Source organism: Leptopilina boulardi, unplaced genomic scaffold, assembly GCF_019393585.1.
Source record: "Leptopilina boulardi isolate dan_hultmark-lab unplaced genomic scaffold, ZJU_Lbou_2.1 LbouV2_165, whole genome shotgun sequence".
Lineage (NCBI taxonomy): Eukaryota > Metazoa > Arthropoda > Insecta > Hymenoptera > Figitidae > Leptopilina > Leptopilina boulardi.
The window spans coordinates 5,116,556-5,139,763 of record NW_026137713.1 but is presented as its reverse complement, the minus strand read 5'-3'; the positions used below and the strand labels follow the sequence as shown (position 1 = coordinate 5,139,763).

General features: G+C 32.1%; 1 protein-coding gene across 1 annotated transcript; it reads right to left on the bottom strand.

Moving 5' to 3' along the window:
* Window positions 1–1,079: 1,079 nt before the first annotated feature.
* On the bottom strand, window positions 1,080–22,232 carry LOC127277128 (nuclear hormone receptor FTZ-F1 beta). Its single transcript, XM_051297977.1, has 6 exons — window positions 21,808–22,232; window positions 8,934–9,270; window positions 7,059–7,366; window positions 6,652–6,978; window positions 5,046–6,581; window positions 1,080–4,630 (listed from the first exon to the last, which is right to left on the bottom strand). The coding sequence occupies exons 2-6, from the start codon at window positions 9,088–9,090 to the stop codon at window positions 4,364–4,366; spliced, it is 2,595 nt and encodes an 864-aa protein (XP_051153934.1). The 5' UTR covers window positions 9,091–9,270; window positions 21,808–22,232; the 3' UTR covers window positions 1,080–4,363.
* Window positions 22,233–23,208: the final 976 nt, after the last annotated feature.

Sequence of the window (23,208 nt, the reverse complement as noted above, 5' to 3'; positions counted from 1 at the left end):
GTAAACACCACAGCTATAAAAGGTAACATTTATGTTATATATTTATATTATATGTTTATAAAAATACTTTCTATATTTTGAAAATGCATTTGCATATGTGAAAAAAAAATTATCCTGGACCTGATTTTTTTATTTCGAATTTTTATTAGCTAAAAATAATTCCGTAAAAATTTTTTTTTTTATAAAAATTAAAAAAAAATATTCTTACTTTAATTTTAATTAAATATTTTTAAAAAATTCACTAAAAATTATTGAATCGAGTATTGTTTATTTGATTAAAAAAATTATTTGGTGCAAGTAAATTAATTTATTTTGCATTAATAATCAATTATTTGTATTAAATAATTTTTTTCCGAGTATAATATAAAAATTATAATGGATTTAATTAAATTATAGTAAATTTTTTATGAAAATTGATTTTTATTTCGGGATTGGTGATTACGAATTTAAAGAAAAACATGTTTTTTTTTTTCATAAAAAGAGTTTTATTTTCCAATGATAATTTTATCTTATGTATAAAACTACTGGTTTTTATTTTGCTGGAATAGCCTTGTCCCTCATCACAAGAAATTTTTATTTTTTTAAATAGTTTTATAGTCCTTTCACGAGTCTATTCTTGTTATTTTTTCTTTCTTTTAAAAAAGTGTGAAAAACTTTCATGGTGTTCGTTTTTTTTTTTTTTTTTGTAAGAAATACTATACTTGAGTATCTATAACACTATGATATCGTTTTTAGTATTACACAGTTTATTCTTATCGTTTATGTTGTCTTATTAATTTTTTTTTTTTAATATTTATATTCGCTGTGGATGTATATATATATATATATTTATATTTGTATATATATATATATTTATATATATATATAATATGTATAAAATTGTCAGTACAGTCTGTTATATTTAAGCTCTTCTAATATCGAATAACTTCTTTTTTACATTGTTGCCTAAATATTGTCATTCTTGGCAAAAATATTTACGCCACATTTATTGCATGTAAACAAAGATATTTGGAGCACGTTGCCCTTTTGTATTTTACAATCTCTCGCGTACTTTCAAAAAGACTTATACAATGAAAGAATTTTTCTATTTTAAAAATTTGTAATAACAATATATTTTCGGCGAAAAATGAAAACAAAACGGTGAAATTGTCAAGACTATTAAACCATTCTCTACTTTTTTTTTACAAAGTTCTGAACATTCGCATTTGAATTTTTTTTTTTTGATTTAAATATTTTAAAATTTTTTGTTTTTTGATTTTAGTATTTAAAACTTTATTTTTAAAATATTGGATTAAAAAATTGAATTTTAAAAATAAAATTGAAAATTTCACTTGTTGAATGAAAATTCAGAACTTTAAGAAAATTATAATTTTTATTTTAAATCAACTGCAATTTAAATTTGAGGACGTTTTTATCACTTATTGTTAGTCGATAAATAAAATTTTTTTAACATTCTTAATTTGTATAAAAAACAATTTAAAAAAAAAAAAAAATTGCAGTACGTTTGCAATCTAATATAGTCGAGGGATGTAGAATTAATTATATCATCAATTATAAACATATAGAATAGTTATTTTTTTTTTTAACAGACAAATATCTAACTTTTTTCATATATCTAGAATTCTACACATTCTCTCGCGTACTTTCATCTTAGATAATTAAAGCGTTCGCTCATAGCGCACAATTATTTCTCTCATACTTCTCAGGCACTCGACGCGGCACAAAGTATATATATATATTTTTTTTCTCCTTTAATTTAGATATTTACAACATTTTAATTTATTTTTTTTTTTCGTTTAAACTTGACCTACTCATCTAATGTCAATATTACAACATTCGTTAAACGTTTTTTTTTTTTTTAATACCAATTCATTATGAATCATGAATACTGGACATTTTTTTTTTCCTATTTTTCATTACGACTATTAAGTAATATTTAAATATCGCAATAAAACTAATTTGAAAAAAGCATCCAAATTAGTACGGAAAATATTTTTTTGTTTTCTTAAACGTTTCGTGTTTTTTTTTTTTTTAGAAAATAAAAGTTATACTTTGAACCAGACGTACGTGGAATTAAAATTCATTATAAATGTAAAAATTTGTCGATACTATATGCCTTTGTTTTTTAAATTAATAATTAATTTTTAGATTTGTTACATAAATTTTTTTTCTCTATCCTACAAAGGGCGATAGTTGAGTTTTATTCAAGTTTATAATTAGAAATTCAAGAATTCTAATTAATTAAAAAAAAAATTAATATATATCTTAAAATATTTTATTGAATTATTTATAATTTAAATTGCATTTTTTAACAAATCTTGAAGTCAATAAAATATTGTATTGATACAATACAACTTTATTCATTTCTTGTTAGTCTGTAATTTTTTTTTTATTTCGCGTTTTTTTTTTTTGGAAATATAATACGAACATCTCTGAAAAATGTTTTTGAATGTTGTTCAAAAACTCGGAGAAATTCGTGAGAGTTGCTTGTAAATTACAATAAGAAAACTTGAATTTAAAATTTAAACTTCTTCTTTTTTGATTAAAAGAGAATCTCTAATTCTCGAAATTGTATTTTATTGCGAAAACTAAATCAATAAAGGAAATGGAAAAAAAATATTTGTAATGTTTAAAACATTTAAATTTGGAATATAAAAATAATAATTTAAAAAGAATTTCATACAGTTTTAAACTGATGAATAAAAATTAATTATTGCGTAACAATTTTAGAAATTGTTTTTTTTAAAAACACAAAATTATAATATGAAAATTTCTTTTAATTCGACATTTTTTTAAAAAGTCGAAAATTTTTTTACTGTAATTTGTCTTTTGAAAATTTATCGTCCCTTTTTAGGATTAGAAAAACTATGTTTTGTAAAATAAAACACGTCTATGTATGTTTAAAATAGTGGATCAAAATGAGATATATCTCCTTTGTATAATAATTAGTAATAATTAAAAGTACAAAATCTATCGAATGACTTTTTAAGTACATTTTCGTAACCAGGATGCAAAAGATTATGCTTTGATCTTAAGTAATCGTAAAGTAATATAAAATACTGGTTTAACCGTACAAAAAAAAAAAAAAAATTGGTCCTCCTATAGGACACGAATAACCACTCTGCGACCCATATTTGCTCATTTCATTTTTTTTTTACTTTCTCATTTACACTGAAATGCACATTATTTTGCAGAAAATTATAGATTCTCGCCCACATATCGTATCTAATATATCAATCCAATTAGCATAAAAATTGTATAAAAATCCTCAAAAAATACTATTTTTTTTATAAAAAGTATCAAAAAATTTTATTTTTTGATAGAAACAATTTTTATTGAATTCAAAAGAGTTGTGGAAACAAAAGTGATAATCTATTTTTTTGTATTATCTTTGATTTTTTTGTTCTTTAATCACGAAATTAGAGAGCACTTTGATTTTTTCGAATAATAATCATTTTTCTCCACTCTTTTGACTTGCAAAATTGACTATAATTTTTAAATTCAATGTCTTTGCATTAATATATATATATAGTGAAAAAACAATTTTATCAACTGAAAATTATGAAATGTGCGCTCATATTCGTTTATCAGTCTCAATCAATCTCGCTTTGCACACAGAAAAAAAAAAACCTTTTTTCTACGATTACAATTTGTTTTTTTAATTTCACAGAAAAAATTGTATTTTAAAATCAGTGAAATGAATAAAATAAAATATAAACATTTTTAAAATGTATAATTCAGTTTTTAATTAAACATTTTGTGTAATCATAGTTGAGATTTTTTTTTTCTTTGTGCATTTGAATGCACGTTGGACGTTACGAGCAAACCATAGGCCTCTTTGAAACTCCTGTATTTTAAAAAGGCAGGAATGCAGGCCTCATATGGAAGCATTTCAGTAGAAAATATATATCTATATTTTACATATATATTTATAATTTTATATATATATGTTTATGTATATATATATTATCCGAAGTATGTCATCTATCAGCCTATTCTAAAATAGTCCTCCTAGATTTGTAGTCCCCTCACCAAAAATTAACTTTATCGCATTACTATCGCACATTTAACAGTCAGGGTTCTAAAAAAAAAAAATAAAAAAATAAAAAAAAACACCACTCATTCTCGCCTATAATCTAAAACCTGATTCCCGGAGACTTATGGGTCGCATAAGTATGGAATCTGAAAAATCGCAAAGGAAGAATATACTCGAAGCGTCCTTCACGCATCGGGTTTTTTTTTATCACATCTTTTAATCTGCTATCGTCTTGGACTCCTACTGTACATCTTATCTCGATTATCAGTTCGGAATTTCCTGCTTAGCAATAAAAAATATTGTCCGTTTAAGATTAATTCGACATTTTCAGTGGTCCCCACGTAATAATTCCATTAGAAGATTAAACGAACAACCTTCACCCTCGGCACGTTTAGCGCTTAACAATTCCTTTCCTGCTTGGCACGTTCTTTGCAAATCAGGAATCCTGAGAAGCAATTCGCCAAATTTTGCTGGCATTTCTGGATACCTGGCGATTGTATATTGCTGTAGTGCTTGAAGTGCTTTTTCCTGAGAAGCTCTCACCTTCTCGGGTTCTTTTAATTCACTTGTATCCGATGTCAATAGTACTATCACCTAGAAATTTTCAAATTCAAGTTAGTAAATTTTGTGTAGTGTGAAAAAGGGTTCTAAAAACCAATTATTTTAGAATTTTAAAAGAATTTCATTAGATAGAATTTTTGAATTATTATTTTTCAGAATTTCCAATTGACAGAATCAAGATAGAATTTTTATTTGTCTGAAATTTTAAATGATCAAATAAAGAATCGAAAAGAAAGATTTCATTGTGATTTTTAAAAGTAAATCATAATTTTACGGATTATTTTTGATTTTAAAAATAGCGCCAAAATTCGGTTAAATGATTTTTTGGTTAAGTAAAACTTATGTAGTATGAAAAATTGGTTATATGGAAATTTTATCAAATAATAATTTGAACAAATAACAATTCGGCTCAATGTGTCCCAAAGAAAGTAGTTTTAAACTAATTTACCTTCATTGCAACATATTCGTATTGATCCACCCTGAGGCGCCTGAGATTATTTGTAAAAGTAAGCATCCTCTCGATGCATGTCGCTAAACCAAGTTGTCTCGCTTGCTCTAAAGTAATAGATTTTCCTAATGACACACGTATTTCTCCGGGTGTACTCATACTTCGAAAACAGCATGAAAACAACAACAATTCACACCATGAATTGATGAGTAAACAAATTTGATCATCAATTGAGATGTTTTTAAATAAAGGCAGGCTTTTACACCATTTGACAATTTTGTACAGTCTATGATCAGCGATATTGCACAAGTTTGACAAAAAGTCGGGATGCTGTGTTGGATTACCATTAGGATTGGGTGTAATTGTTGCATTAACATTTGTTGATGAATGTTGATGATCGTGATTATTTGCCGGTAACGATCCAGTGGAACTAGGCCTCGCAGATTCGCCACTATTGATATTTCCATTTGTACCAGTTGCTCCATTTGCAGTTCCTCCTCCTCCTCCTCCACCACCCACTAGTGAATCACCGCTTCCACAACTTCCGCTACCATTCCCACCTGATGTACTATTTTGACTTCCGCCAACTCTGTCATTGTCATTATAATGCCACAAATGTTCAACATCCATAATATCTTGTAATAATTGTGGCACTGCTTGCATTTTATGTGAATGATTCGAATGATGTCTCATTTGATGATGATGCTCTGAACCTGGTGGTGCAGGACTACAAGATCCACCTGTCATTTTATCACCAGACATCCCGCCGGCAGGACTACCAATGAGATTCGCTGGCAGTGTATATGTACACTGATAGGTACTTCGACCACCTCTTGTTCTATCTTCCCTTATTGCTTCGAGTTTCATTCCCATATTGAGACACTTGTCAAAGCGGCAAGCTGGACATTTTTTTCTTGTCGCGACTGTCACTGGACAACCGACACCTCTTAGGCATACGTAATTTTTACGATTTTGTACTGTTCTCTTGAAAAAGCCTTTGCACGATTCACAGGAAAAAATACCATAGTGAAAACCACTAATTTTGTCACCGCATATTGGACAGGGACTATTGATTAATTGTTGTCTTGTTGAAATACCAGTGGGTGCCGAGGGTATTCTACAATCGTCTTGATCGTCAGGATGACCCTCGGAAGAGATCTCGGAACCTGGTGCTGAATAATGATGACTTCCAGTGGATGATGCCGGTAGATGTAAAGGACTACCTTGAGCGACTTGATGATGATGTTGTGGATGTGCATGTCTGGGTTGTTGAACTGGTGAATGTGTCGGAGGACTTAGTGATCCATAACTGTAACAACTGCTTGATGCATCCGAATTGTTTCGCGACAGTGAATGTGAAAGTGACAAAGATAGTGATGATGTTGAATTATTAAAACTGTGACGTGACAGAGATAATGATGACGATGGTACTGGACTCCCTGGACCCAGTGCCGAATGTCTTGCTGCATGTGGACTTTGTGTTGGCGAACTGAATACACTGTACGCTGAATGAATCGCGGAATCGGGTGATGGAACCTGAAAAAATTAGAATTATATAGAATTACGTATTTTTGTACTTTAGATAATATATTTCTGAAATTCTTGCCTGTGATCTGGTGTGACTGTGTTTAGTGAGATGATGCCTTGGATTGAGTACAGGGCTGTGATTAGGAGTCGAGCTGTTATAACCTCCAAGGAGCTTTCCAACAAGTAAAGGTAAATCATTTTGTTGTGTCTGCTCCAAGCTTTCCAAACGTTGATGTTGTTGAACTTGTTGAGCGTGTGATAAAGGCAGAATAGTGTCATTCAAACCATGTGTTAGTCCCGGACTAGACCGGAAATCCGGCTCCGGTTTTATTGGAAATTTTTGTTCTTGTGGTCCAGGACTTGCACTACAAACTTGAACTCCTTCCATAGATGTTTCTTCAAGGTCCTGTACAAATTAAAAGATTAGATTACCCGACTTTCTTTCTACTTGTATAATAATTGTTTTTAGATCTTATTTGTTTTTACTTGATTTGTAATGGTGTTGGAAGACATTTCTTGATCTGATAGTTCACCCTCCCAGGACATGGGCCTTTCTGGTTGTTGCTGTAAATTATCATTACAGCTTTCGTTGTCGTGCTTTTTCTTTGTGCGCAAATTAACCCCGCGGAAGTCGATTTTACTCACTTCCCCATCACTATCCTCTACGTCGTTAACGTTTGTTGATTCTGTGGACCCGATGCTGGTGCCGGAATCAATGACACCGGATCCACAGCTCGATACTACTGATACCGTCACGCCATTCTGTCCACCCAGATACTTGCATACACTTTTACCTGTTGGAAAATTAAATCATTTATTAAGAATCATTGACATTGGCCGAAACAAAATTTCAACAAATTTATTTAATTAAAGGTTACCGTAACCATATAGCAATTGTTACTATACAGAAATAATTACAGCAACCATTGCTATGGTTACCGTATCCTTAGAAACAATTACCATAGCAACAATTCAAAAAAAGAATTTAGAATTGCAATTTATAAAATTGTTAAGTAATTGAAATAGTTTATGAAAATTGTACTCTTTATATTTATCATTTATCGAGAAAAGGAAAATAAAGTAATATTTTAGACTATGTCCATAATGTTTTTATTAAAAAAGCAACTTTTATGGAGGAGTGAGTTTTTTTCTATAATTGAAAATTTAACTTTCGTAGAAAGTCTTGATTATGCCTCTCTGCAGCAGTTGCTTCGATCAAATAGTTTTAACGATTTACCGCTAAAGACAAGGTAAGCAAGCAATCAAGACTTTCAATTGGGTTCTATACTGAGTAAGTTTATTACGTTATTAGGAAACGTAACTGGTTAGCTTAAGATTCGACGCACGCAAAGCCATTGCGAAGAAAAGTATTAAACCACCATCGATTGGCTTTCGGACCAGTGAAGCGCGTTGAGGAAGAAAACAGTTAGGATTAGGCCAAAAGATAAACCATTTACAGAGAGAGAGGTTGGAGTATAATACTACGTCAACTAATTGCTAGTTATGTCGCGTCGTTATTCGCAGGAGTATTAACGGACCATGGATCCCTTAATAGTCGTAAAAATAATTTAGTTGACTCAAAATTCAATGAGAGCGAAACTTTAATGGTTTTAACTGAAAAAAAAATTGTATTCGTTACAATAAATATATAACAAATATATATATAGAAAGATTTACTTAATTGTTTGTAAAAGATTTATGGATCCGTTTCTATTAAAAGTTGAGAGACGCATCATTCCTTGAAAGGTATAATGCATTATTTCGTCACAATTGTTTTCACCTCCCCTTGGCAAATAAACGTGCTCAAAAGACCAAACACGTGGTCGCGCCATGTAGGCGCCTGTATTCATGTTTCTTTAAACATTTTGTTATGGATTCATAAAGTCAGTCGTACTTTTAGCTTTTTAATGAGATGGCAAACAGAAAAATCCTAAATTTCGAGTTTTCGGAAAATAATTTTTTTTTTATTTTTTAATGTTTTAACCAATGTATTTTTATGTTGCAGGTAAACAATTTGAAGTTTGATAATTGGCATGCTTTGAGTATATAAGGTAAGGGAATAAGTTTTTCTTACAAAATTATATATTTGTTTTTCTGACAAAATTTTGGCCTACTACCAATAACCATATTGTACTTTTACGAAGTATTTTGAATCTTTAAAAAGTTATTGTAATTTGAATTTTTTGAAGCATTATCTTATAAACGAATATTGACCACTTTTAGGTCAGAATATATCAGTCAAAATGCTTGGAAAAAGTATAGTCAAGTTCTTGGTTTCAAAGTAGATTAAAAAACAAACAAAATTTATTGTTTTTAAATCAGTGACATATTTATAAAAAAAAAAAAAATGTTTAAAATTACCATCGTGCATCTCGTGAGCCGGTAGCACGTTAATGGTCGTGACGGAGACGTTCTTCCCAGCCTCCGAGGTACGGGATGGCATTGACGATTGTAACTTCCATGATTGCGCCGGGGGCCACCAACCCGGGCCCTCTGTGGGCCCATTTTGCTCTGACATTCTCAGCTGGCTGCGATTCGCCGCACGCTGGCAATAATTCGCGCTTTTAGTCGGCGATGCCCCAGGTTGACAACGATGCTTCTCAGCATCCTGAGCAGCCTGGCAGGACGATCCTCAATCTCCTCTAAACGATTACAATTCCCGTTCTATGATGCCAAAGGCCCCTACCATTGCTTCGATCTGCAAGTTCAAATATAATATGCGTGAGACATTTCAATACAAAATGATGATGATGATGATGACGATGTTACTTTTTGAATTTTACTCGCAGTGAATGAAAGGTTAATTCATTATTATGGATCAATAAATATCCTTTGCATTCGTTGTTGAAAGAATAATTTTTATATTGGAAAACTTTTTTTTTTTTTTGAAATGTCTGACAATGATTTCAAAGGAATGTTAATAAGTTGCAATTAACTAGCGACTCAGCACAAAAGGAATTTTAGTGATCGTATAATTAAAATATTTTGTCGTTTCATAAAAGTAATAATTATCATTTTAATTAACTCGTGAGGTTTAATAAATAGAAATGAAAAATTTACTAAAAACTGAATATGAAAAAAAGTCGCTTTAATCATCTTAAATAAAATATATAGTATAAAAGATATATAGATTACGGTATCATGCATTTAAAAGTGAAGTATATACGTAGCGTCTCTTCTTTCAAATTGCATGTTCATGATTTATTTATAGTTATAGGAATTTATTCCCCAAGAGAATTATTTATTCAGAATTTTAGAATTGGTATCGCATTTTCTCGATATTAAATTTCTCGCAAAAATTGTATAAAGAACTTCATTACTTGAAGAATTGAATTTTCTTTTACTTCTTATTCTAATAGAAGAATATTTCTTTGTTTATGGGAATTATTTTGCATTTTATAAGCAATGAGTAAAATATATTTTCTGAATCTGTTTTCTCTAAAATCTGTCGTTGTGTTTTGTTATTATATTGAAATTTTAATTGTTTCTAGAATTGAAAAATATCTCGTCTGTCTAGGTGATGAATTGATAATTGCAATTAGTTAATAAAAAATTGTTATTTATATAATGCTACTATAAAGAAAGGAGTAAATTGTGTGCAGGCAGGTAATTTAGAGTGTAACGCATCTCGAGTAGTCTCTCCCATGACCTTTAGTATCGTGAGAGTGACGATAATTCCATTAGACTCGGAATGGTGACACTTGAGAGGCTCTCTCTCTCTCTCTCTTTCTCTCATCTAGCAAAATGATGAGGGTGGGACAAGCTTTCCGGAGCATGCATAACGGTTGTCCACAAGGCCGGTTCATTTCCGGTACCGCGGACGACCTTCGCGCGGAATCGGACACGCACATGACCAACTACGATATACATACGAATATATACATATGTACATATATATATATATATTTGCAAACCGGCGCAGCTAAAAGACGACAGACAGACCTAGAATGTTCTCTTTTGGGTGAACAGTGGTTGCCTTGGTAGCCGCGCGGCCTCTATGAAAAGTCATCCCGATATGACGCATACAATTCAAAACATATAGGAGAGAGAAAGAGAGAGAGGAAATTAGTCAGCAAGTTGGAAACAGAGAAAGGTTTATCGGTGGGGGTGAAAGGCTTTATGACGACGAGAGGGAGAGAAGGCGATAGAAAGGAAGGGGGAGAGAGATTTTTAAGAGAAACGCGAGGTCTTTAAGTATTTACGCATTCCACTGTTTGAAGTACATTGGAAAGGGTTTAAGAGCAAGATTCCCTTTTCTCAAACTCAAAATTATTTTGCGATAATTAATTAAAACATCAATACAATTTCATTTAATGTATTTAACAATATTTATAGGCATAATTCATAAACTTTGATAAAATCCAAAGGAATATGTTAAATAATATTTCGTTATTATAGAAAAAGGAATTATAAAATACAATAAAACAATGAATCATTAAGCTGAATGTTTGAAAATTTAATCGCGCACACATTTCTTCAGGAATAATCGAACTTTATAGGAAATAAATCCTTTTGTACGTGTGTATATAATTTGAAATCATATTACACCATAAACGTAAATGTTCCGCGCGCACTTCTAGATTTAATGCATATGCGGTACAATAATCAGATTTAAAATACATTCATTAAAATACCACCAAAGTGAAAATAATTATATGAACGTTTCTCCCTAACATCAAAATGTTTAATAAATCCTCAAATTCATGATATGCATACAAAACTAGCTTGGGAAAGGATTAAACTTTCAATATATATATATATAGGTTTCATTCATGATGCATCGCGTCATAGAAAACACAAACTTGGACAACAAGTACATCCCATTATTTAGAAGTGAATTTTATTTTCAAAAAAGTTGTTTTAACTTTACTATCCTTCTTTGATGTCTTTTAAATCTTAATAATCCTCTTAAGTATAGGTGCCAAAATAGTTTCGGTGGTTGAAAATTTCTTCTGAAGACGAAGCCAATTTTGCTTTTGATCTTTTGCATACGCAATGACTCGATTTAGATATATACAGGTAAAAAGAACATACAAACACATGCGTACAAAATTCTACATTATAAATTTGCAACAGACAAATAAAGAATTAACGAGATTGATAAAGAAAGATGATACTGAGCTGAGAGAAAAGTAAAAGAGAATTAAAGAATTTAACATCTATTATATTTCTCAAATAAAATGAAAAATACAAATTTGTATCCCACTTATGGTATTCGATTATCCACTTATCAGCCCATAAAAAGTTGATCCCGTTTCTGATTGAAATAAGTGATTCAGGAAACTCTAAATAACACTTGTCAAAGATACATATAAACTTGTTCCTTTCGTAATTATGGAAAAATTCTAACTATTACCAGAAGAAGAAACTTAAAGTTACAATTGCAACAAAGTATACGGTAATTTATCTATAATGATAAGGTGCAAACTAGATATATAGGGAATAGATCTCGTAAATAAGAATTGGATTCACGCCTTTTCGTGTTCACGTTGGTTATAAAATTATTACCTTAGTTTTTCTGAATTATACAATTTTATGCATTTATAGAAAAATTTCTTCCTATTTGAACTATTATTATTATTATTATTATTATTATTATTATTCGAAATTAAGTCGAATCAAACATTTGGATGTAAATTATTTATGTGAAAATTTTTTTGGAGGGTTGTTAAAAGTCGGTCGACTTTGGTAGAAACAGGAGAGTGTCTCTTATGAATCAGGAGTGAAGATTGAAGACGGTTGCCGGAACCTGTTCTCGTCGTTTTTATCGATTAATAAAATAAATAGATAATCGCAGGACCTGCATTCCTGTCAGGCCACCTCCCCAGCATCCAACTTGACTTGCTTGCTTGTTGATTCGTTGGTTTTGTGCGTTCACAGTCTTATTTTGCTGCTGTGGTGAGCTTAAGACTTGGAACTTTGAGTCTTTCCTCCAGTCACAATGGCTATCTGGTTTGGGCGTTGCTCTATACCTCTTTCAACTTCTTCCTCGACAGAGATTTCTTTAAACACAGGTTACACGTACAATCACCTTTAGGTGCGTTCATCCCGCCACAGTCCAAATTCTTTAAAATACATATATTCTCTATCTCTCTCTCTCTCTCTTGCGGCAAGTGTAATTTTGCCGAGAAATTCTTTGCAATTATTCATATACCTGATTTTTTGGAAAAGCATTTCGTTTCAAGAATAATATTGGAATGTTTTTCAAACATTTTTAGATCTCCTTAGACGGTAATATAAGAAATATTTTCACAAATTCCAATGCTCATGTTCTTTTGGAATTTAAAGAATTCATTCTTCATGTGAAAACATTTTTTTCGCAATTTTAAATCTTCTCTCTTAATTCTTAGGAGGTACTACTTGCGGATTGAGGAGAGATATAAAAACCGAAAAGATTTTATTACCGAAAAGAAAGGTTTTTTTTTTTATCATATACATAGAGTGGATTACCTGCTACTCGGTAAAGATCTTTTGTTCGATAAGAAGCGTGAGACCAAAGTATTGTGCTTTAAATTCTTACGACTTGATCCGCGTACAAATCGACGCTTTCCTTTGTCCAATGAAACACACACATTGCGCCAGCAGAAAGCCTCTCCATATACTTATTTAGTTTTATCGCATTCGATATACATGTTCATTGTATGTTTAGCTTTTGAACATTTTTATTTTACCTTATCCAATATTGACAAACATTTATTTCCACTACGCTGTACAGTTTATCTCTTTTTTTACATTATCCATTTTCAATATATACAATTGAAATTTGATTTTGGAACTTAACCCTAAAAAAATTGATATCTGAACAGAATAATTTCCTTGTTAAAATAATAGTTTAGAATACTACAAGAAGCTCTTTTACTTTTTTCTGGCTTATTTTCTTTTATTAACTAACCAAAGTAAATTTTAGTTAGCAGTGTAAATTCTCTGTGGTAAATTATGGAATTAAGATGAAAATTAAAATTTGGAACATTCTCTTTTTTTTGGAGAGTATAATCCAACCCTGATATATGGACCAACTCTAGGGAGATTAAGTTAAGGTGAGCAGGTTTTCTGAGAAAAGGACTTAAGTAAAATAAAGCTCTCTTCTTATTCTTTCTTTCTCATGATCTCTCTCATCTCTCTACCGGAGGTCTACGTTTTTGGAAGCGGCCGTATATATACTAACTCAGTCGAGTAATAGTCGCGGTCGGTCTCGCAGTAGTCGCACAGCCTCCTCTTCCCAGGCCGGTGGTAAGGTCAAGGCCCTCTGCGCCCTACCCTTATGCACCTTGGGGTCACGTGACATGGCTCAAGGTCTCCTATCCCCACCACCTTTTACACAAGCACTCCTCTCGCACACAACTAGTGTAAAGCCGCGTATATAGAGTTGAGTCAGACACTGCGGATCGTCGACCACTAAAGAGTTTATATAGACTATATCTGATGAGTCGAGGATTGCATCTCTCATCATAAAAAAAAAAATAATAATTCCCTTCTCTCAAAAGATTGTTCTTATTACCCAAAATCCTTTCTTTTGTTTAAAAATTATTTTTGATTACAATCTGTCTTGGTTGGTTCATTGCTCAGAAGATGGCAGCACTACATTTTGCGATTCAACACAGCTATTAGAAAATAGGTTGAAACTTCTAGATCCCTTTTTGCAAATGTAAATGTAGGATTAGTAGAATAGTAGTATTCTTTTTTTTCTATAAATACAATGGCCCTCGATTACCATTTTTGCAATGACACATGCGAAACAATCAGAAACTTTCCAACAATATTTGAAACTGTATCCATTATATTGGCAGAGTTTTTTTTTACTATAATTATTTATTTTCACATAATTATTTGCCTAAAAATGAAATTTCCTTTTGTGTCGGTTATAGTTAAAATAGAATACGGAGTAAAAAGGTTGGCAACCTTAACTAATATTTATTTACTTTAGTTAAATCCAATTGAAATAGAGACAAACATTTCCTTGTAGGAATTCCTATAGTGCCGAATAATTTGGAGACATATCTGTTCCAAAACTAAAAAAGTATGCCACAGTTATGGTAAATTCTACTATTCTGGCAATAAAATTTACCATACCTGTGGTAAATTTTTCTGACCTTTTTGATAGTTGTCAGCGAGACAGATATGTTCTCAAATTATTCGGAACTATATAGGAATTCTTACAAGGAAATGTTTCTCAGTGTATTATGTGGATAGCAATTTTTGGAAACAGTGAATTAACTTTCACAGTTACCATATTTGTTGTGACAGTTTATTAGCAGCTACCGTAATTGAAAATTAGCTATCCTTATAATACTCGGAGGAAAATGAGTTTGCTATTGGATAGCTAATGTCAATTTTAAAACTGGTAACGATAACAATTCTTCTGATAGCAACTTTATTATCATCTAAAATAATTCTAACAGAAGTTTATAAAACATTTTGCGAAATATAGAAAATTCTGTAGTGCAACATTGAAAAATAAATTTAAAAAAAAGGTTTTTTAAAATACCGAACTTTCTGTAGAGTATTTTAATGTTGTATGTGCAAGGTCATGTCAGCAGACTGAAAATGAAACGTTTCTCTCTCTTCTTTCACCCATTCTTTTATTTGAACTTGAAATACACCCTCTGTGTATTCGCGCCCTTCAAAAGTCTGCCCTTCGAATCAAACCCCCATTTCCATTCACTGTAACAACCTTCTTCTCGGAATCCCCTGTACAACATCATATTTATGAAATACTATATATAAATTTATGACAATCTTTAAATTGAATTTCGATTAGTAAATTACTAATTTTCTACTGAAGTCATTTTTGGATTAAAAATTAGTCAAAACTGTTACTAATTTATTTAATGAACAAATCGGCGCAGTTTGAATTAGTCAAAAGTCAGATTTAGAGAGTAAATTTTTGAAATTTTCAAATTAGGTATTGAAATTAGAGAAATGTTTCCTTGTTTATTGGCAAACGTAATTAAGTACGTATATGTATAATGTAGAGAAAACAGAAAAACAGAATGGCAGGTGGCGAAATTGAGGGATCGACGACCGGAGAGAGACTCTATTTTCAGAAGTAATATATAGGGTCGTCAAACGACCGCCACACGGACGTCTATCTTTCTTATTGTGCATCTGCCATTAGATTCCCTCCGATGAAAAGTTCATGCTTGAGGTCACGTTGTGCCTCTGAATTAAATGCTAACGGAGTCTACGCGTCGGGAACCAGTAGAGCGAAAGCAAAAGAAAGAATACACATAACTAGTCTTTTTTTTTTGTCAACCACAAAAAGGTGACTGTCAGCAGTAAATAGAGGGGGGGGGAGAGGATGGGTTATGGAGGAAGGGGAGAATCCGCAAAGGGCAGCAGGAAACGATGGTTCGCGATTCGCGACCGGAAGTGTCAGTCGTACGGATGCGTAACGCGCCTTGTTTTATGAAACGGTATATCGTATTTAATATTTAACCTCAAAAAAAAATTACCTTTTTCAACATATATTCAAGAGAAAGAAAAATTAATAAGTAATTAGAAAAATCTTAATTAGGAATTCCCAATCAGCTTGTAGCAAACATGTTAAATGTTTGAAACGAAAACTTGCTTCTTAGTTTCTTGTATAATTTTGATTGTATTTCATTTTTGAAATAGTGCGGCCTTTTGTCTTTCTCTTCTTGCAGAAATATTTATCTCTCTTTGTCACTTTGAAATGCTCTGTCGCTTAATATGTATTATATGTGTGTGTGTATGAAACCTACGTGCGTGTTTTCCTTTCACTCAAGAGTGGGCCTTGCTAACCACACGGCACATATCTTTAATATCTCACCGGTTCGACCGAGGGAGTTGGTATACCCAGTGGCCTGGCCTGGTGTCGATTAAAATTATTATTAATACCCAGGCCAGGGAACATTTTTTGACTCTACATGAAACCGGTTGCGTGCCGACTTCTTGGCAGTTGGTCTCATGAAGTTCCTTTTCTCGAGACAAGAGAGTACGCATTGATTCTGTCGATCTACTTCAAAACAGGACAGTGAACTTATATATTCACAATTGCACTATAAAATTGCTTTACGATACCAAATCTAAAATTTATCATATAAAAAGTTTGAAACTTTTCTACAAAGTTGAAATATAATTTTCTTTTGTAAATCCTGAACGAGTCGCTCTAATTGTTGATTTTTTAAAATGAATTATTGATATATTGGAGTTATAGATTGATTTAGTAGGGAATAAGTTAGTAAATCACTCTAGAGTTACTAGTTTTCCTTTCCCCCACGTTTTATAGTCTTTTACATGTGGATATAAATTTGTCTTTCTCTTTGTCCTACGACCTACAGGACATTCCATGATCAATAATCGATCGAGGGCAAGTCGTGGTAGTGAGTCATGCGACACAACTCCCTATGTGCAATTTTTTTTTCTTTTCCTTCTGTCAATCAATCTGAAAAATTTATCAAACAATATACACTTCAGATTCTTGTTTGTTGTTTAGGCTCGTACTTTAAAATTTATCCTAAAATAAAAATTGTATTTGATTTCTAGAAATAGAAGACGGAATACAAAAAAGTAAAATATAACATTTAATTAATAGTTTGAAAACTATAGGTGAAAACTACTCTCGCATATAAATTATATGAAAACTATTTAGTGAATGAAAAAAAAATACTTTTGGGTATAACTTTTTTTCATTTCTTTTTCTCTATATTATGTTCAATCGGCGTGGTCAAATCAGCATATAGGATGACTCATGTACTTTTTCTCAGAATCATCTGTTGAATAAGAGATGAGCGACTTGTAAATTAGACGCAGAGAAAGAGAGAGAGGAAATACACGAAATCGTTGTCATATGTATAGCCTCAGGATATTATAATGTCTAAAAATTGATTTTGATTCAATTCTCTTTGCAAAGACAAATCGAACATCTCGCCGAATAACATCAACGGAAGGTCGCTCTGTTTGTTTCTTAGCAGAAAGTACTGTTACCTTATACTGCCATATAGAAGCATTCGTTATACGTTAAGTCGGGTCAGGATAGTGCGCGCGATACATCTAGGTTCTAGCAAAAACCTTCGGTCCCGGAAAGGGAGAGAAATAATCGTACGTGCACTCGTGACAAAGGAGGTCTTCACCTCTCTTGGCTGTATATATAAAATCGAGTTCTGCCAATAACTTCTCAATGTTTCTTAAAGTATTCTTGAAAAATTAAATCTTATATTCAATGAATTTGAATATTCTAACTGTTGGATTTGTAGTATTTTTAACCATATGCCTAAATCATCCATTTGCATCTTTTTTGTTATAAGAATTCCTACGAGTAATTTGGGGATATATCTGTCCCACTTATAACTATCACATAACTATGGTAAACTTGACTAGTTTTTTGATAATTATCAGTGGGACAGATATAAATCCATATTACTCGTAAGGAATTCTTGTAAGAAAAAGTTTCTCGCAATCATATTAAAAAGGCTAGAACTTTGCAATACTTTTTGCTGAAAGTAGTTTGGTAGGTTAAGACTGTTCCCAAACATTTTAAAACGATTCCTCTCCGAAAGTTTACTAAACATTTATTGTAGATTGAATTACAAAGTATTTAGTTGCAAAGTTTAGTAAAGTGACTGAGCATTGAAATAAAATGTTGGGCAGAAAATTTAAATGTTCATTCAACTTATTATTCAGTAAACTTTCGGTGCTGTGTGGGTTTTAGGATATTTGTTAGAAATTATGGAAAGGTGTATGATTATCTAACACTCTGTCACCTTGAAACTAACATGATTGAATCGGTAGAAAGAATATATAGGATTATAAAAGGTTATAGATTTTAAAATAGCAAATGCTATTGATGAAGATTAATCGTGGTTTTGTAGTGATGAAAAATCAAGTAGAGTGGTTAGTGCGTTGAGAAAGATTCATCAATATTCATAAGTCACCTATCCGCATCTCAAGGATCGAACAAGCGGTCAGGTAACCGCAAGTCGCTTCTCTGTAGAGGGTGTTATACGACGTTTATAATAGAAAATAGGTATATGTTTCTGAGTCTTTCTCTCTCATTTTACATATATGTGTGTACAATACACATGTATATTCACGCGTCTATAGAAACTCTAACTTGATAAGATCGCCGAAGAAACTTGCGCAACAGGCCGATTACGGGAGCGGGTTTGCGGCACAAACACAAGAGAGAGAAAAAGCCAGGTTGTTTTTTTATATCTGAACTGTATACACACACACACATGTGTTTGTGCCAGAACTATGAATCACGATAATGTATATAACTACGATTGATTTTTATTAATAGGAGGAGGAAGGTTTCGCACGCAAAAAGGTTAGAATCTTTGAGAATTATTAATTAGCTATATAGTGAAAGCAAAGAGTATTTCATTATCTAACTATTGATGAAGCTGAATAATTTCCATTATAGAGAAATTGGATATCTCTTTCTTTCTTGAATGAGTATGAAAAGGAATCCTCTCTAAGTGTCAAAGAATTTTCGCTACTTTATAGTTAAATCTGATTGAAATCCGAAAAGTGTCAGCAATCCTCCAAGAGAGCACTTTATACAATCATTACCAATAAGCCTTACCGTAATCGCTCTTGATACCGCTAGGCTACCGCCCCGTCGATTCGTTCCCGTTTCGTTTTCTCTCTCTTTAAAGGAACGATTTTCTTATTCTACCTCCCACCATCCCTTGCGTGCCCAACACCTTCATCAAAGTACCCCTTCTCCAATTCTTTTATCCAACTACTGCAGACCAATTACTTTCCCGCCTGGGAACGCACTAGTGATTCGTCGTGTGCCGAGTAGAAGGGAGAGAGAGAGAGGAAAGAGAAGAAAAAGAAAGGAAAGAAAGATGAGAACATATATACGGGATGAAGAGTAAGAGACCGGTGAGAAGAGCAGCAGACGAGACGAGAAAGAATACATATAAAAAAAAAAGTGAAGGACCTGAGGCGAGGTGAGGCTTTGAGTATATAAGGAGAGAGGGATATATAGTAGAGGGTAGGGTTCGCGACAGTGCTTCTCAGTTCGTTGCATGAAATCTAAGCCAGGTCATTGATATGAGTTACACAGGTAACTTATATTCTATTGAGAAACACGGAACTTGGACAAAAGATATTGTGGACTTCCTCTATTCTTTCAAAAGCAGGTTCCTGAGAGTGAATGCGAATTGAAATTCGAGACAGATTGGTCATTTTTTATAACCATAGTTGATGAATCAAGGCCGCTGGAAGGTCATGCTAACAAAATTCTAAATTAAAGCAAGTTTAGAAGGTTTTTTTTTTATTAAATTATGTAAAGCTATTACTATGTTAGGGTATTTAGAAGTTTTTCTAAGAGACGTTTTGAAATTTATACCATTAGAAAAAATATAGATGTTGGAAATAATTTTTACTTTACTGAAAGTTATTTCATTGAACTTTTCATAAAATAAATCTAACATCATAAAATAAATGATAAGAGTTTTGTCTTAGAAAGGTCTCATCAATTTATTTTTCGTTTTGTTAATCTTATTCAGTCTTTCTAACAGTGAGTCATCGCCGCACATCTTCTTTCTTTCTATTTCTCTCTCTCTTTCACCACTGGGAAATTATAATTCAAGCGAGAGAGCATCCTCGTATGTGATTTTACATTAAAACTCGATTTTCAAGGCCTTTGGCAATAGTTCTTAATTCAAACGGAGGTTGATTAACTTGTTCCAGGCACACCTTTAAACCTGCTAGTAAAACTCAAGAGCAAAACTCGTTAAATCCACTTCCGCTAGTTCTGAATAGTTTACGAACATCTATGTAGAATTTCACTTTATTGAATCGTTAAAAGTATATATTTTTTAAATTAGAGAACATGTGAAATTAGAGTAGAACGATGATGAATTTTGCTTACAAATCGATTAGATTATTTTAGAGTTTATTAGACAGTTTGCGACAACAGTTTTTTTTTGTAATTCATGTTTTTCATAATTCATTGACATAATCAATACTTTAATCATCTAAAAATGATGAACCAGTTTTTAAGTCTGGAGGACTTGAAATGTATTGCAATATATATTGTTATATATACAAATCTTGTGAAATTTTAAGGAATTTGGTACTAAAGACGAATTCGTGTTAATTAATTTTCAGAATGACATTTCATATATATTTCCTGTTGTGTAAAATCCGATGAAGAGAAGATTGGTGTCATAATAAACAAGTTTCTTGTAATATTCGCTGATGAAATTTTATATTAATATTCTTATCAAAAGAACCATGGACTCAATTGCATTTTGCTGTAATACAAATAAATTGTAATTCTTATCATCTTTCAATGTAATTGAGTTTGTATGATTTCAGAATGTCTCTCTTCATATATAGTAAAGACTTGTTAAACACTTTTAAGACTAGATCCTTTGGTTGTGCAATTTCTCTCTCTCTTTTTCTTACAATCTTGTATGCATGCTTAATTTGCACATTTGGTGTCCTTAATGTTTCTAAACAACCTCCTTCTTATGCAACAGAATGTATAGAACGGAATCCTTATAGTAACCTTTCGAGACTAATCCGTGTTCTGAAGAATGTCAGGGAAATCAGGGTTGAGTTGATCTTGTTTTATCTGGTTTGGTGTAACACACACGATGCGGCCCTGAATGGTTGAGAAACACTGATATAGAATAGTATGGAGTAGTTCTGGAAGGGATAGACGACGATAGAGACGCAAGGAAAGGCTCAAGGCCGGTCGCGCTGTCAAGCCAGAAAGCCTGCGCGCCGAAATATCAACAAGCCTTCCTAATACACGTTGCTGTTTATTCTTTTTGATTCTCTAATTGTTGCTGGTATAACCTAACTAGTTGACTAGAAGTTACCATCTGAGAAGCTTTCAACAAGATTCATTCACAGTACCGGGGCACAAGATGAGGTTAGGTGTCTTTTAGGACAGGTGGTGAAGAAAAATAGCAACCGTCAACATTGTGACAAACCGCTCGCGAAAGGCGAGCAGTCGTGGTTACGAAACTCGACGCTGCAAAAAAATGCTAAGGAGCAGAGAGAAGGCGATAAAGAAAAGGACAGTTGAAGAGGGTGAGGCGGGAAGGGACAGAAAGAAAGCAGGAAAGAAAGAAGAAGGTGCACAGTATTCTCAGGTGCCGACACATTCAATTCGGCATTCTTTCCCCTTCCGAATTTTTTTTTGAAGCCCTTTCTTCTTTTTGTTTAGCGTACAAATAAGTCTAAATTGTTAGTGAAAAATGAATTCGCGGTAAAATTTAAAGGATCCTAACCTAATGATCCTTCTTACCTCATGCCGTGTTGTTCTTTTTTTTTGTGATGGTCCAAAACACTAAGACACATTTGTTGATTGAAATCCTAAATCAAGACGTTCTTCGTACTTAATCTTGTTCCTTGAGGTTTTTCGATATATGAGACACACACGACACACGGCACTTTCACGTCCGCACTGGTTCTCAGTCCCTGCTGCTGTTGCTGCTGGTACTACGTAGGTAACAGGCAAACCAGATGTAGACCTCAAAACGGCACACCTCGTTATGTTACAACGAGTTACAAGCCTTTCGTGTTACTGGCTACCTCTCGGACTCGCCGTGTTGCGCTCCAGCAACACTCCACTCCGTCACGAGCTCAAACTGCTGGTTGTTGGCTGACTGTGGTTGCACGGAAAAATGTGATACAGTGCATAGCCGCTAGAGGGACTGTCTGTCACATGCAGGGCCGTCTCTTCAAAATTTAACTCGCTATGCTTTATCGCCGTTCTCCGTACAATATGAGAAAATTTTTATTCTACCTTTATATCATTTAAAATTGCGGTCCTTTGCAAATGAATTTATTTCTTTTTGCATTTTTGATTTGGTTTCTCACTATTTTATAATTAACATTAACAAATGAGATATTAAATCGAGATTTCTCTAATTTATAGTTTCCATTTCTTACATGCAAATCAAACATCCCACATATCACATCTTACCATTCTGTCGTGCAAATTTATGTCAAAAAAATAAAATTTGTGATGCAAATTTTCTCAATTGCATATAGCAAACTTTAAAAAAAATTTTTGAAAAAATTTCGATTTAATTTTTCGTTTTATTTGATTCATAATTATATTTGGTTCTATGAAAAAAAAATAATTTATTTGGTTCAAATAATCGCAATTTTTATCAAAGAAAATTGGTTTAACCGTATATGGGAGTTATTTTAATTTAGTGGTCTATTACACCTGCAGGAAATGTCATTATGTAGTATTCTTTAACGAGGGTTAGAGTAGTATTTATCTGAGGTCACAGATCCATGAGGACTGATTAAAATATAATCTTTATGCAGATTTTCGTAATTCATATAAAGATAGTGTCAATGAATCCAAGAATTATTTCGGTATTATTTAATTTGTGTATGTATAAAGATTTGCAGATTTGATATTTCGTATTATTCAAGATATCTGAAAGATTCTTGAATTTGATATTCGCTAATTAGAGAAAATAAGGAAGGAGACTGGGAAATTTATGATTCGAATCAATTTCATCAGAAATAGTTCATAAAAAAAGGAGATATAAATTAATTATAAAACATTTTCTTTAAAAAAATGAACGCTATTTATTATAATAATATATCATTATTAAATAATTGAAAAAATTTTTAAATGAAAAACAATCACAATTTTAATTATATATGTAAAAAGACATTATTTTTT